Source organism: Pan paniscus, chromosome 19 (genome assembly GCF_029289425.2).
Source record: "Pan paniscus chromosome 19, NHGRI_mPanPan1-v2.0_pri, whole genome shotgun sequence".
Lineage (NCBI taxonomy): Eukaryota > Metazoa > Chordata > Mammalia > Primates > Hominidae > Pan > Pan paniscus.
This window is the reverse complement of record NC_073268.2, coordinates 23,807,916-23,821,688: the sequence shown is the minus strand read 5'-3', so window position 1 is coordinate 23,821,688 and position 13,773 is coordinate 23,807,916. Positions and strand designations below refer to the sequence as shown.

At 39.1% G+C, this 13,773-nt stretch overlaps 1 protein-coding gene across 4 annotated transcripts; it reads right to left on the bottom strand.

Annotated features, from left to right (window-relative positions):
* Nucleotides 1–6,968: 6,968 nt before the first annotated feature.
* LOC117976696 (keratin-associated protein 4-6) lies at nucleotides 6,969–8,080 on the bottom strand. Of its 4 annotated transcripts, none has more exons than XM_034943343.3 (2): nucleotides 7,822–8,023; nucleotides 7,406–7,719 (listed from the first exon to the last, which is right to left on the bottom strand). In XM_034943343.3, the coding sequence occupies exons 1-2, from the start codon at nucleotides 8,021–8,023 to the stop codon at nucleotides 7,406–7,408; spliced, it is 516 nt and encodes a 171-aa protein (XP_034799234.2). The 4 variants fall into 4 exon arrangements, with proteins under 4 accessions (XP_034799231.2, XP_034799234.2, XP_034799233.2 ...); XM_034943342.3 differs by having other exon boundaries at nucleotides 7,406–7,796; nucleotides 7,854–8,023; XM_034943341.3 differs by having other exon boundaries at nucleotides 7,406–7,820; nucleotides 7,878–8,023.
* Nucleotides 8,081–13,773: the final 5,693 nt, after the last annotated feature.

Here is a 13,773-nt window from a genome sequence, read left to right as displayed (position 1 = left end):
AAGTTATCCATGACAGTAGAATGTCAATGAGTAAATGTAGAAGGAATAAAGGAGTTTCAAATCACCATTTACAGCCATTATAATAAAACTTGATCAAGTGAATATCATCAATGAATGCTATAACTATTGGGTGGAAGTTTAATGGGGAGCAGGATATTTGCACACTTCAAAATATTTTCCCAATAACTGTTTATTAATTTCAAAGAGAAAATGTTAACTTTACTGTGAAGAAACTTGAGAACATACCCTTCATCACAGGATCAAAGTTAGCAGCATTAATAATGGTCAAACTAGCATGTGTCTCCTGAAGTCACACACTGAAAGGACACATTACTTATGCAATATTTCTGTTAAAATGCAAAACCTGAATATAAGCATGTGGAAACATCAGATAACCTCAGACTAAGAAATACTCCACATAACGACTGGCCTGCTATCTTCAAAAATATTAGCACCATCTAATATAAAGACAGTCTGAGCAAGTATTTCAGGTCTAAATAAAGTAAGGAGATATGATAGCTAAATGCAATGTATGAACATGGATAAAAATTGCTCTATAGGATATATTGGGAAAATGGCAACATTTGGGTATAGCATGTATATTAGGTAATAATATTGCGTCAACATTCAGTTTAATTGATATCTTTACTGTGGTTATATATGAAAATGTCCTTAGTCTTAGGACATAAGTCTATCTCTATCCATGTCATCTCTCTAGAGAGAGAGAGAAATCAAATGTGGCCAAATGTTGAATCTAGGTGAAGACTATATGGCATAAGGAATTCTTTACTCTTATAACTATTCTGTAAGTTTGAAATGTTTTCAAAAATGAAAAAAGTTTAAAAATAAAACGAATTAGGATTGAAAAAGTATTTTTTCTTTGGCGTGTTAAAAGAAAAATTTAGGCAAATTAAATTTAACAGATTTTAATTCATCAAAGAATAATTCATGAATTGGGAAGCTCCCAGACCAGCACAAGTTCGGAGCAACTCCTTGGCTTCCATTTGGTTAAATAACATTTATGGATAGAAAAAGGAAAGTGATTTGAGTAGTTGCAACTGAGACCATATGATGTTCTACTAAATATCTGAAGATTAAGATGAAGAATTGAGTTATGATCACATACCTCAATTATTAAAAGTAGCCCTAATCTAAAAAAAAGAAAAAACGAAAAAAAAAAAAGGAAAAGGAAAGTGATGTACAGGAAACCAAAGTGAGGGACAGAAATAGCTGGGCTGGTTAGAGCTCAACGTTTGCTTTAGTTAAACATGGTTTAAACAGTCGGCCTCTGTGATTGACCAGAACTGGGCTGCCGTGGACTTGGATACTTGTTGGAAAGGAAGGTTACAGTTTGTTTACATATCCAGTTAGGTTACAGTTTACTATGCATGGAGAAACGTTTATGCCAAGCCTAAAATATGTAAAGAGGCAGCTTTAGGCTAAACTTAATTTAACAATTGTTAGTATAATAAGAGTGAGGAGTTTGGGTCTTTTGGAGGAAATGCTGAAGTATATAATAAAATTTACTTCATAGGAGCATCTACTATAAAAACCCTTTAAAAATATTTCTAACACAGTAAATCTTTCATCTCCTTGGGTCTCTGAAAATAAAGAACTTCTGGCAATGTAGCTGACTGAGTTGATACTGACAGACCCACTTCCTGGTATGAGTAAGTATAAATTCTTCAAAGATTTTTTTAAAAATTCAATCGTAGTTGAACTTGAGAAAAGTAGAGAAAAATTCTCATTTGTCAGAAACTAAGAGGGAACTCAAATGGCAAACACTAGCTGATGTCCTGTGGCCTGTGGGAAGGTTTGGCATCCAGTTAGATGCCCTCAGAACTGGAGGCTGGTGGTTAAAACTCAGGCAGGTACAAGAAATGGGACCTGAAACTATCACCAGGCAGGATCTAGGAAGTAAGACCCTTATATAAAGTTTATATTCTTAAGAACGCTGTTTGGGCAGATTGTTCTCATGATGCCAAGATCCCTTTGATGTCAAAAGAGAAGAATGTAAACTTAAGGTTTACATTCTGAAAGCATTTTTGTGCATAAGATGGAGACAAGAAAACCTTAGTCTGCCTACAGGAATTTTATGTGGTAATAAAGTCATGAACAACTAAACCATGCAATATCACCAAGCTTCTTAATTCACACTGTATGCATAGCGGAGGAACCTCAAGGTGAGAAACTGCTGATACTAAATAGTGCATGTCCTTGAAGTAATCAGAAACAAAAGCAAAAGGAATAGCACACAGAAAGAACACCCCAAAAAGAAAAAAATATAAAAATAAAAAAGCATTAAGCACAAGAAAAAATAAACCTCTAAGAAACCACACACAGATTGCATGGGATCCCCCACAGGGGTCAATTTCTGCATAAGATAAATGCATAGGCAAATATTACAAAATATGTAAGAAAATAATTTATCATGAGTAGTGTAGTAGACACAGGAAAAGGGAATATAACCCCTGGGAATTGAGATAACTGAAAATTCTGAAGGAGACTATATATAAATGGGTTTAAAAGGTAAACAAAAAATGGAAATCGGGGGGTTGGGGGCAAGGGGAGGGAGAGCATTAGGACAAATACCTAATGCATGTGGGGCTTAAAACCTAGATGATGGGCAGGGTGCAGTGGCTCATGCCTGTAATCCCAGCACTTTGGGAGGCTGAGATGGGCAGATCACGAGGTCAGGAGATCGAGATCATCCTGGCAAACATGGTGAAACCCCGTCTGTACCAAAAATACAAAAATTATCTGGGCATGGCTGTGTGCACCTATAGTCCCAGCCACTTGGGAGGCTGAAGCGGGAGAACTGCTTGAACCCAGGAAGTGGAGGTTGCGGTGAGCTGAGATCAGGCCACTGCACTCCAGCCTGGTGATAGAACAAGACTCTGTCTCAAAAAAAAAAAAAAAAAAACACCTAGGCGATGGGTTGATGAGTGCAGCAAACCACCATGGCACGTGTATACCTATGTAACAAACCTGCACGTTCTGCACATGCATCTCAGAACTTAAAGTATATTAAATAAAAATTTAAAAATGAAAATCATAATGAAGAAATGGAATATAGAAAATGACTGATTTGGAAAAGAACAATGTAGAATTACCCTTTGTTGGGACCATCCTTCCTATCACTTTCCTTTTACTTGAAGCCTTTCTTTTGTTTTTTGTTTTTGTTTTTATTTTTATTTTTTGAAACAGAGTCTCGCTCTGTCGCCCAGCCTGGAGTGCAGTAGTGCAATCTCAGCTCACTGCAACCTCTGCCTCCTGGGTTCAAGCAATCCTCCCACCTCAGTCTCCTGAGTAGCTGGGATTACAGGCGCCCACCACCATGCCCAGCTAAGTTTTGTATTTTTACTAGAGATGGGGTTTCTCCATGTTGGTCAGGCTGGTCTCCAACTCCTGACCTCAAAGTGACCCACCCACCTCGGCCTCCCAAAGTGCTGGGATTACAGACGTTAGCCACAGCTCCTGGCCTAGTCTTTTTCTTTTAGCAAAGTTTTCTGTTAACCTATTCTTTCATTTCTGTTTTCCTGAAAATAACTTAATTTCATTATCTTTTTTGTTTCTCTGGGCATTTAATTCTCTATCGGCAGTGTTTCCCTTCACAAGATGTCTCTTCATCGTCTTCTCACTTCCATTATTTCAGGTGAGTTTTAGGCTTCCTGTTCTTTTTGGAAAAGCGTATGTTGTTTTTTCCCCTGTTGCTTTTACTTATTTTATTATTTTATTATAAAATTATATATATATATAATTTAAGGTGTACAATACAATGTTTTGATATACATTGTAAAATGATTACTAAAGGCAAGATAATCAACATATTCATTGCCTCACATAGTTAGTTGCCTTTGTGTGTGTGTGTGTGCGTGTGTGTGTGTGTGAAAACACTCAACATCTACTCTCTTAGCAAGTTTCAAGCATACAGTACAGTGTTATTAACTGTAGTCACCATGCTGTACATTAAATTTTTAGAATTTATTCATTCTACATAACTGGAACCTTGTACCCTTTGACAGATATCTTCTAATTTCCCTCACCTTCCTGCCCCTAATAACCACCATTCTACTCTCTGCTTTTGTGAGTTTCACTTTTTTTAAGGTTCCACATATAAGTGACATCATGCAGTACTTTTCCTTCCGTGTTTGCCTTATTTCACTTAACATAATATCCTCCAGGCTCATCCATCTTGTCACAAATGGCAGAATTTCCTTTTTTAAAGCTGAATAATATTTCTTTATATGTATGCTTTAACATATATTAATATTATTATATATGATGTGTGTGTATGTATGTGTGTGTCTGTGTGTATATATGTGTGTGTGTGTGTGTGTATATATATATATATATATATCTCCATTCATCCTTTAATGGACACATACTGAATCCATATCCTGGCTATTGAGAATAATGTTGCAGTAAACATGAGAGTGCAGATAACTCCAGGATACTGATTTTTTACCTTCAGATATATACCTAGAAGTGGAATTGCTAGATTTTATATGGCAGACCTATTGTAATTTTCAAAGAAACTTCCATACTGTTTTCTATAATGGCTGTATCCATTTCTTGTTACGTTTATGATTTTCTTTTTATCTTTGGTTTTCAACAACTTTCCTTGATGTGCCTACATGTTGTTTTTCTTTTTATTCACTCTGCTTGGGTTCAGAGATGTTCTAGAATCTGTGACTTGAGGTCTGTCATCAATTGTTTCAAATTGCCATCCAGTATCTCTTTGTTTATAACTTCTCCATTCTCTCTTCTCTCTTTCTGGGACTCCAATTTACATGTATGTTAGACTTTTCACTATGCTCCAAGTGTGTCTTATGCTATTTTCTCCATTTTAAAACTTTTCTTCTCTCTGCATTCCAATGTGAATATTTTCTACTTCCATTTTGCTGTTCCTCTCTCCTGTCTAATCTTCTGTTAAGCTTATTTATTGAATTCTTAATTTCAGTTTTTGAGTTTTTTGGTTCTAGAATTTTTACTGAACTTTTTAAAAATAGATTCTACTTCTTTAATAAAATTTACATTTTTAATCTATTATTTCAAACATATTAATTGTAAGTATTCTAAAGTCAGTGTTAGTACCTGTATATAGATCATCCTTGGCTCTGTTTCTATTTTCTTTTTTCTTCTTGATTTTGCTCATTTAGTCATTTTTTTCTGGCATACTTGGTAATTTTTTTAATTGAATGCCAGAAATTCAGGAATTATATATGAAAAACTAGAGGCTGAAGGTGATCTTGTCTTTCAGCTGAAGGAATTTAATTTTTTTCTGAGACTATGGTCTCTCAAATACTGCCTGCATAAGTCAACTCCCAATGCTCATAAACAACTGTTTTCTTAGTTTTGTCTAATTGTCAGAGTCATTCCTACTGAGAGGTTGAATCTTCTATCAGTTACTTTGTCACAACTGGAAGTGGAATTCTGTTTTTTAATTTTTTAAATTATACTTTATGTTCTAGGGTACATGTGCACAACGTGCAAGCTTGTTACATAGGTATACATGTGCCATGTTGGTTTGCTGCACCCATCAACTCATCATTTACATTAGGTATTTCTCCTAATACTATCTCTCCCCCAGGCCCCCACCCCCCAACAGGCCCTGGTGTGTGATGTTCCCCACCCTGTGTGTGATGTTCCCCGCCCTGTGTCCAAGTGTTCTCATTGTTCAATTCCCACCTATGAGTGTCCTTTACTTTTTCAAGTGACCCCTCTTTCCTTCATCGGGATTTCGGACCTTGCACTCTGCTAGTTGTTGTCTTACTTCTCTGGTGATTCCTTTCCAGTCTCCTGTGGTTTCTGTTGCTTTGTTTTCAACTTACAAGTGATGGAATGTCCCACAGCTCAGGGCATAGATGTCTTATTCTCAGACACTTATTCCCTATGACCAGGAAGCCACATTCAGTCCCATGGCATTCAAAGTCCCATTTCATATGCTGAGACCAACTGGAGGTTCATTTAATTTTCACCTACTTTCTCTGACCCATTAGGAGTTGTGTGCTGTAAGTGCTGTGAAGGAATAATGCCACTACACAGTCTAAATTATTGTTTGTTCATGTAGTAGAACCTATGGAAGTTAAAGATTCATGATTCAATACCACTACATTATTTACTGGACCTTTAACTCCTAGAATATGTATTTAGTACAGAACTTTCTAAATGTTTCTCCTGCTTTTACTAGCTTGAATTGACGTAAAATTTATTTTCACCATTTTCCCCCTAGGATGGAGTTTATAGGCCATATTCTGGGTTTAACTAAGCACCAAACTATTCCGTTAGTTGGTTTCTTCTAAGTCCCCATATTTCTCTATGAAAATTCATTTTTGTAGAATTTATTGACCAAGACCATGTGCCCCAAGACCATGCTGTTAAATACACACCACAGAAAAGTCATTAAGGTAGGAAAAATACTAAAATTTGAGTATTTTACATTTTCTGCAATTCCCCAACTTCTCAGAAGATTGATTTTCCCTAAAGGTAATTATTTTGTTGTTAATGGATGGAGATGAAATTAAAGCAGCTGAGAGTGTGATAAATTGAATTACACGAGAGATGGATAAACCTTAAAGAGTAGCCTCTGGTTTTACAAGAATGGGATAAAAGAGATAAGGGCAGAACAAGACAGGATCGGGGGCCATGGGTGGAGGAGAGAAATGGAAAAATAAAGCAAATAAGAGAGGAGTGAGATTGTAAGGAAAGATACACTTTCAAAAATATTTAAGAAAATTTAGCTTTGGGATATAACCCTTCTCCATATTCATAAAAAAACTTAACTTAAAATCTTTATTTTTTTCAATACTTTTGGAAACATCCATGTATTGCCTTTTTTTTAAGTCATTACATGTTGCGATTTTCTTGAAGGTGAGAGCAAGAATAGGATTCATTCAGTTGTGTTTTGGGTGGAATTTCTCAGGAACTAAGGACAATCATTACAAAGCAACACAAAAAGAACATTGTATTTCTATGCGACAAAAGTGGAGTTTTATTCAGAAGCAGCAAAAATAAGATACAGAAACATTGCTGTAAAAGGAAATACAGGGTGAAACAATCAGACTTTCAAATCTGAGAGTGAGACATTCTTGCCCCGAGTTACCCTGCAAGAATTTCCATGTTTGGGACAGAAGAACTTGGTATCCATAAATACAAATATAAGGTATAAAATTTGGTAAATTCTATTAATTTCTTTCTGTAAATAATATCTAATTTCACACTTGGGTCAACATGGGGAACATATATTCTAGATGTATAGCCAGGACATATATCCTAGATATATGTCCAGGATATGGACACACAGTTGGTGGGAATGGCCTCTTCTGAGTTGTTTATGAGATGCACAAGGTCTGCTTCTGTGAGGAGTTAGCTGAAGGGGAGGAGATAGTTTCAGGAAAGGAGCTCAGCAGCAAGAGGAGGCACAGCACAAGGGACGGGGGCAGGTGGAAATGACACAGGTTGGGCGATAGCAAGTGGTGTGGCAGGAGACTCGGCCACAGACTGGACGCAGGCAGCAGCAGGGGCGGCAGCAGCAAGGGCGGCAGCAGCTGGATTCACAGCAAGAGGGGCGGCAGCAGCTGGAGATGCAGCAGCTGGGACGGCAGCAGGTTGGCTGGCAGCACACAGACTGGCAGCAATGGGGCCTGCAGCAGCTGGACACACAGCAGCTGGGGCGACAGCAGCTGGAGATGCAGCAGCTGGGACGGCAGCAAGTGGGCTGGCAGCACACAGACTGGCAGCACTGGGGTCTGCAGCAGCTGGATACACAGCAGCTAGGGCGGCAGCAGGTGGTCCTGCAGCAGGTGGTCTGACAGCAGCTGGGACAGCAGCTGGGACGGCAGCAGGTGGGCTGGCAGCACACAGACTGGCAGCACTGGGGTCTGCAGCAGCTGGACACACAGCAGCTGGGGCGGCAGCAGGTGGTCCTGCAGCAGGTGGTCTGACAGCAGCTGGGGCGGCAGCAGGTCTCCAGGCCACAGCCCTGGTCAGAGCAGACGGAACCACAATAGGAGCTGACCATGGTGTCAGAGGGTAAAGGTTCTGGGTGGGTTTCCAGGAGAGTGAGTTTCGTGAGTTTGGGAGTCTCCTTGCTGCATGTCCCCTTTTATACCCAGCTGAGGAGCCTTTGTGATTATGAGAAGATTGTTTCCTTGTTTTTGTTTATATGACACAAATGCAATTACTAAATTATATTGTGTTTTTCTAGTAAAAAATCCCAATATATAGAAAATGATTATTTCCCTTTTCTCACCCTGGTGTTCCCACATGAGTCACCTCTTGTTTTCCTTTCCTTGGTTTCAGTGTCACATGACTTCAGTCTCTGGGTATCATGTGACATGGGAGGGCCACTGTCACTTGTCTGTTTCTCATCATGATATCGTTTTGGGAGAGCTTCTGATTGGGCTAAGATCTCTAGTGGAGAAATGCATGTGTCAATCAGCTGGAATGCTGACAAGAAAAAAGAAAATATGCTTCTGTTTTTGAGTGTGAGAAATGAGGAAGCTTATGATTCACTGTATGTATTCTGGGTGGCCATTGAGCTAACTAAATTCCTAGGTCATTGCAAGCTGTGTTAATTCTCATCACTCTGGTGCACCTTGAAACAGTTAGTAGTGACTCACTGTTTCTAAGGAACAAAGCATCATCTGGGCTTGAGCTGCGTCTGTCTTCAAAAGTGTCCTACAGGCTGAGGTAGAGTAATGTGGATCATAGTTTTTGATCTGCCTTTTGAAATATCAAATGTGTAATGGTTATGCTTTATTGACATTTTGTTAAAATCTTTTTCATACATTTTGAGCTAAAACATCTAGCAGGGTTTTTTTTAGTATCACTTATTTCTAAGATTTTTTAAGAAGCATTGAGAGGAATATAAAAGATATATTCTTTAACTTACAGGTACTTATGTAACTGTGGACCTCAATTTTAAAAATCACCCACTTTCTCTTCCTTTCCTCCCCTCTCACCTCTTCATTCCTTCCCTCTGCACGCTCCCTTCTGGCAAGACTATCTAATATCTTATCTAATTATATTCTTGCTTAAGAAATTCCAGAGGCTAATCTTGAAACAAACCAGACACAGAGCCCTGAGGAATCCTCTCACTTAGGGGGAATCTTGAACAATTAATCCACCACCATTGGGCTGAAGTCAAAATAATGCCTCCCAAACCTCTGGACACCCAAGATAGCCATTGGAACAAGACATGCAGACTCAGCACCCTGCACCACCCCTGCATGTCTCCCATGCCAAGTTTCCCTTTCAAAACTCTATGGCAAATTTTAAAATTTAAGATGGCACTTTAGAATGCTAGTTCACTAGCTAAAGGATGTCAGTGAGATATATCTTGGGGTGAAATGTTTTTATTTCCTTCACTTAGCATTCTTCTAGTTATTCATTACCAGTTAGTTCAAATGCCATTTTTCTCCAATATCATTCTTGGCCTCACACAAAGCAAGGTTATCCTCTGGTTTACTGGCTCTCCAACTAGAACTAACTTTCCTTTCACCAGCCCTTGCCTCTTATGTGTTGGCTTTCCAGCAGCAAGCAGCTGAACCTGGGTCCAGTTACATTTACACAGAAATTGCATTCATAACAAGTTTTTATTTTATTTATTTATGTATTTATTTTTTGAGATGCAGTTTCACTCTTATTGCCCAGGCTGGAGTGCAGTGGCACCATCTCAGCTCACTGCAACCTCCGCTTTCCAGGTTCAAGTAATTCTTCCACCTCAGCCTCCCAAGTAGCTGGGATTACAGCCATGTGTCACCACGCCCGGCTAATTTTGTATTTTTAGTAGAGATGGGGTTTCACCATGTTGTCCAGGCTGATTTCAAACTCCTGACCTCAGGTGATCCACCCACCTTGGCCTCCCAAAGTGCTGGGATTATAGGAGACAGCCACTGTGCCCGGCCCATAAAGAGTTTTTAAATAAAATCCTCACATGATTATGGTTCTAAATAAAGGGTCTTCTTTAGTGCCGTGGACATTCAGGGAAAAGCAATTATTCAAGGAAAGAACAAATTACCTTCACGATATTTTCTCTTCCTGGGAATGAAGGGATGTCTCTTGTGAACTTATGTGGGGCCTGAGGAACCTGGAGATCTCTGCCCTAGTGGAGTTTGTATTCTAGAAGGAGCTGATAGACACATGAATTTACAATGGAGAATGAGATGATAGAGCCCATGTGTAAATAAGGCACCACAGAAGTGCAATGGAGGAAGGATTTTCCTCACTGAAAAATCACTGACTTGAGGCGGATTGATTAGTAGGAGAAAAGGCATACACATTTATCTAACAAGTATACCCAAGAGCCTTCAGAATGAAAACTCAACCCCTCAATAAGGTACAGAAGCTTATACAACATCTTGAGATCCCAGAAAGAATGAGGGCTCAGAGCATGGCCAAAAACAGGAAACAGGTTTTAGTGGCAAGGCAGGTGTATTGGTCCATTCTCATGCTACTATGAAGAAATACCCAAGACTGGGTAATTAACAAAGGAAAGAGGTTTAATTGACTCACAGTTCACCATGGCTGGGGAAGCCTCAGGAAACTTACAATCATGGCAGAAGGGGAGGCAAACACGTCCTTCACATCGTGGGAGCAAGGAGAAGTGCAGAGGAGAAGGAAGATAAGCCCCTTATAAAACCATTAAATCTCATGAGAACTCACTATCACATGAAGGTAACCGACCCCATGATTAAATTGCCTCCCCCTGTGTCCTTCCCATGACACGTGGGGATTATGAGAACTACAATTCAAGATGAGATTTGGGTGGGGACACAAAGCCTAACCATATCAACAGGTTATGGGAGGGAGAAAGAAAGAGGCTTGGCTAGCAAAGGGGGTCTTGTTATGTGGATGAAATCTCACAGGTAGCAACTCTCAGAGAAAAGAGATGGTAAATGATTTTTTTCAGAACTCTAAGGGTGTCAGACAGTCAGTTATTCTCTTCTAGATCCAGGAAAGGCCTATAATGAGAAGGCCTGACTGCATTAATGGAGATTCTCTACAGATGCAAATTTCCTTCACAAAAGACAGCTTTGCAGGGCCACTTTAGTCTGCTGGCCATGTGGCAGCCATCTTAAAATATGTCAAAAAATATATTTTGGGGTAAAACATTTTTTATTTTCTTAATTTAGCATTCTTCTAGTTGTTTTTTACTGTCCAAATGCCATTTTTCTCCAATATCTTTCTTGTTCTCACACAAAGCAAGGTCCTTACTCCACTGCACATCTGTTGTGCCTTATGTATGCACAGCCTCTACCATCTGATTCTCTCTCAGAAATTCGTTTGTCTATTGGCACCTTCTAAAATACAAACTCCATTAGGGCATAGACTATGATCTATTCATCTTTATATAACAGAACCTGAAACATATGTTTAATGGATGAAGATTTTGTCAAGGCTTTCAAGGGTCACACTGACCTTTGAGAATACAAACCATTCAAATAGGTGGAGAGAAAGGGGATATAAAAGGAGCACATAATTGAGATTGGGCATGACCCTGGCTTGTGATGGTGAAAGTGATATGCTGAAAGGTCTGTTTTGAGAAGTAATGAGAGAAGTTGGGATTGATAGCATGAGGGAGAAATTGTGGGTACCCTCAAATCCTGGAAGAAATGGTAGGGAGCTATGAAAAGCCTTCAGGAAGGAATGTTAGGTGATATTGTAACCGCCCAGTGGGTTCATTTTTCTTGCTGCCCAGATGGAGCAAACTTACCAAGACAGGGGAATTGCAATAGAGAAAGAGTTTAATGTGCATAGAGCCAGCTAAAAAGGAGACCAGAGCTTTGTTATTATTCATATCAGCCTCCTTGAAAATTAGGAGGTTAGAGTTTTTCAAGGATAGTTTTGTGAGCAAAGGAATGGGTGCTGCTGATTGGTTGTGGATGCAATCATAGGGCTGTGGACCATGGTCCTTGTGAGCTGAGTTTGCTTCAGGCAGCGGGGGTCGGTGGGGGCAGGACCAGCTGAGTCAAGAGTCACAGGTCCAGGTGGGCCTACTGATTGTCAGAAATGCAAAAACATGAAAAGACGTCTCAAAAATCTAATTTTAGGTTCTACAGTAGTGATGTTATCTGCAGGAGTAATTGGGGGAGTTGCAAATCTTGCGACCCTGCAGATAACATCACTACTGTAGAACCTAAAATTAGATTTTTGAGACGTCTTTTCATGTTTTTGCATTTCTGACAATCAGTAGGCCCACCTGGACCTGTGACTCTTGACTCAGCTGGTCCTGTCCCCACCGACCCCCGCTGCCTGAAGCAAACTCAGCTCACAAGGACCATGGTCCACAGCCCTATGATTGCATCCACAACCAATCAGCAGCACCCATTCCTTTGCTCACAAAACTATCCTTGAAAAACTCTAGCCTCCTAAGTGGCTGGTAATTGCTTATGTCTACACCTTAGCAGAACTCAGACTCCTCTCATCCTCTTAACCTGGTGAACTTTCATTAGTTTTACAAAGGTGGTTTAGTTTTGTGGAATGGATATTATCATTTAAACTATAAACTAAATTCCTCCCCCAGGTTAGCTTGGCCCAAGCCCAGGGCAATTTGGAGGTTAAAGGCAAGATAGGAGTTGGTTCAATCAGATCTCTTCCACTGTGATAATTTTCTTGCTGTTATAATTTTGGCAAAAGTGCTTTCAAAATATATGCTATGCACAATTTATTTTAATTTTTGATCTGCCTTTAGAAATGACAAAACACTCCTGGATTTCTGGGAAGAGATGCCATTAAAAAATTGAAGTGAGGCTGGACGTGGTGGCTCACACCTGTAATCCCAGCACTTTGGGAGGCCAAGGCAGGTGGATCACAAGGTCAGGAGATCAAGACCATCCTGGGTAACATGGTGAAATCCTGTCTCTATTAAAAATACAAAAAAATTAGCTGGGCATGGTGGTGAGCACCTGTAGTCCCAGCTACTTGGGAGGTTGAAGCAGGAAAATGGCATGAACCTGGGAGGCGGAGCTTGTGGTGAGCAGAGATCACGCCGCTGCACCCCAGCCTGGGCAACAGAGTGAGACTCCATCTCAAAAACAAGAGAAAAGAAAAGAAAAGAAAAAAGTTGAAGTAAGACAGCAAAATTTGAACTCTCAGCATCAGGTGATGGCCATGAGCATAACAAAGATAAATTATTCTCTTTATTATGAAATAATAAATTTATTTATGAAATAACTAAATTCTTTCTTTGAAATAATCAGTAGAGACTTGGAACAAATTGAAAATAGAGGTATAAGAAGGGTTCTTCCTAAAAGTTATAAAAGATATTTCAATTGAACTAATTGTTTACATATTCTATAATTTTCTATATATGTAATTTATACCCCCTACCTACTTAAAGCCAATAATTAAAGTTTTTAAAGGATAAATAAATCAGAAAGGATAAGATGTGCCTAAAAAAGAAGAACTTAAAAAGAATAAGCCATTTAGAGATAAGGAAGAAATATTTACATTAAAAGACTAGAATGGAATCGTTGGCACAATTATGCACTGACTACACTTGTTCTTTTCAGAAACTTAAGCAAAATAAAAACCCAATGTGTTATGGAATTCCTGTCCCTCCCTTCCTTCCTTCCTTCCTTCCTTCCTTTCTTTCTTTCCTTTCTTTCTTTCCTTCCTTCCTTCTTTCTTTTTTCTTTCTTTCTTTCTTTGTTTCTTTCTTTTTCTTTCTTCTCTAAATATTGTATACTGAGAATTTTGCTGGATGCTGGAATAACACAATAACAAACGACATGTTTTGCAATTGTTCTACTGTTTTACATATATTCG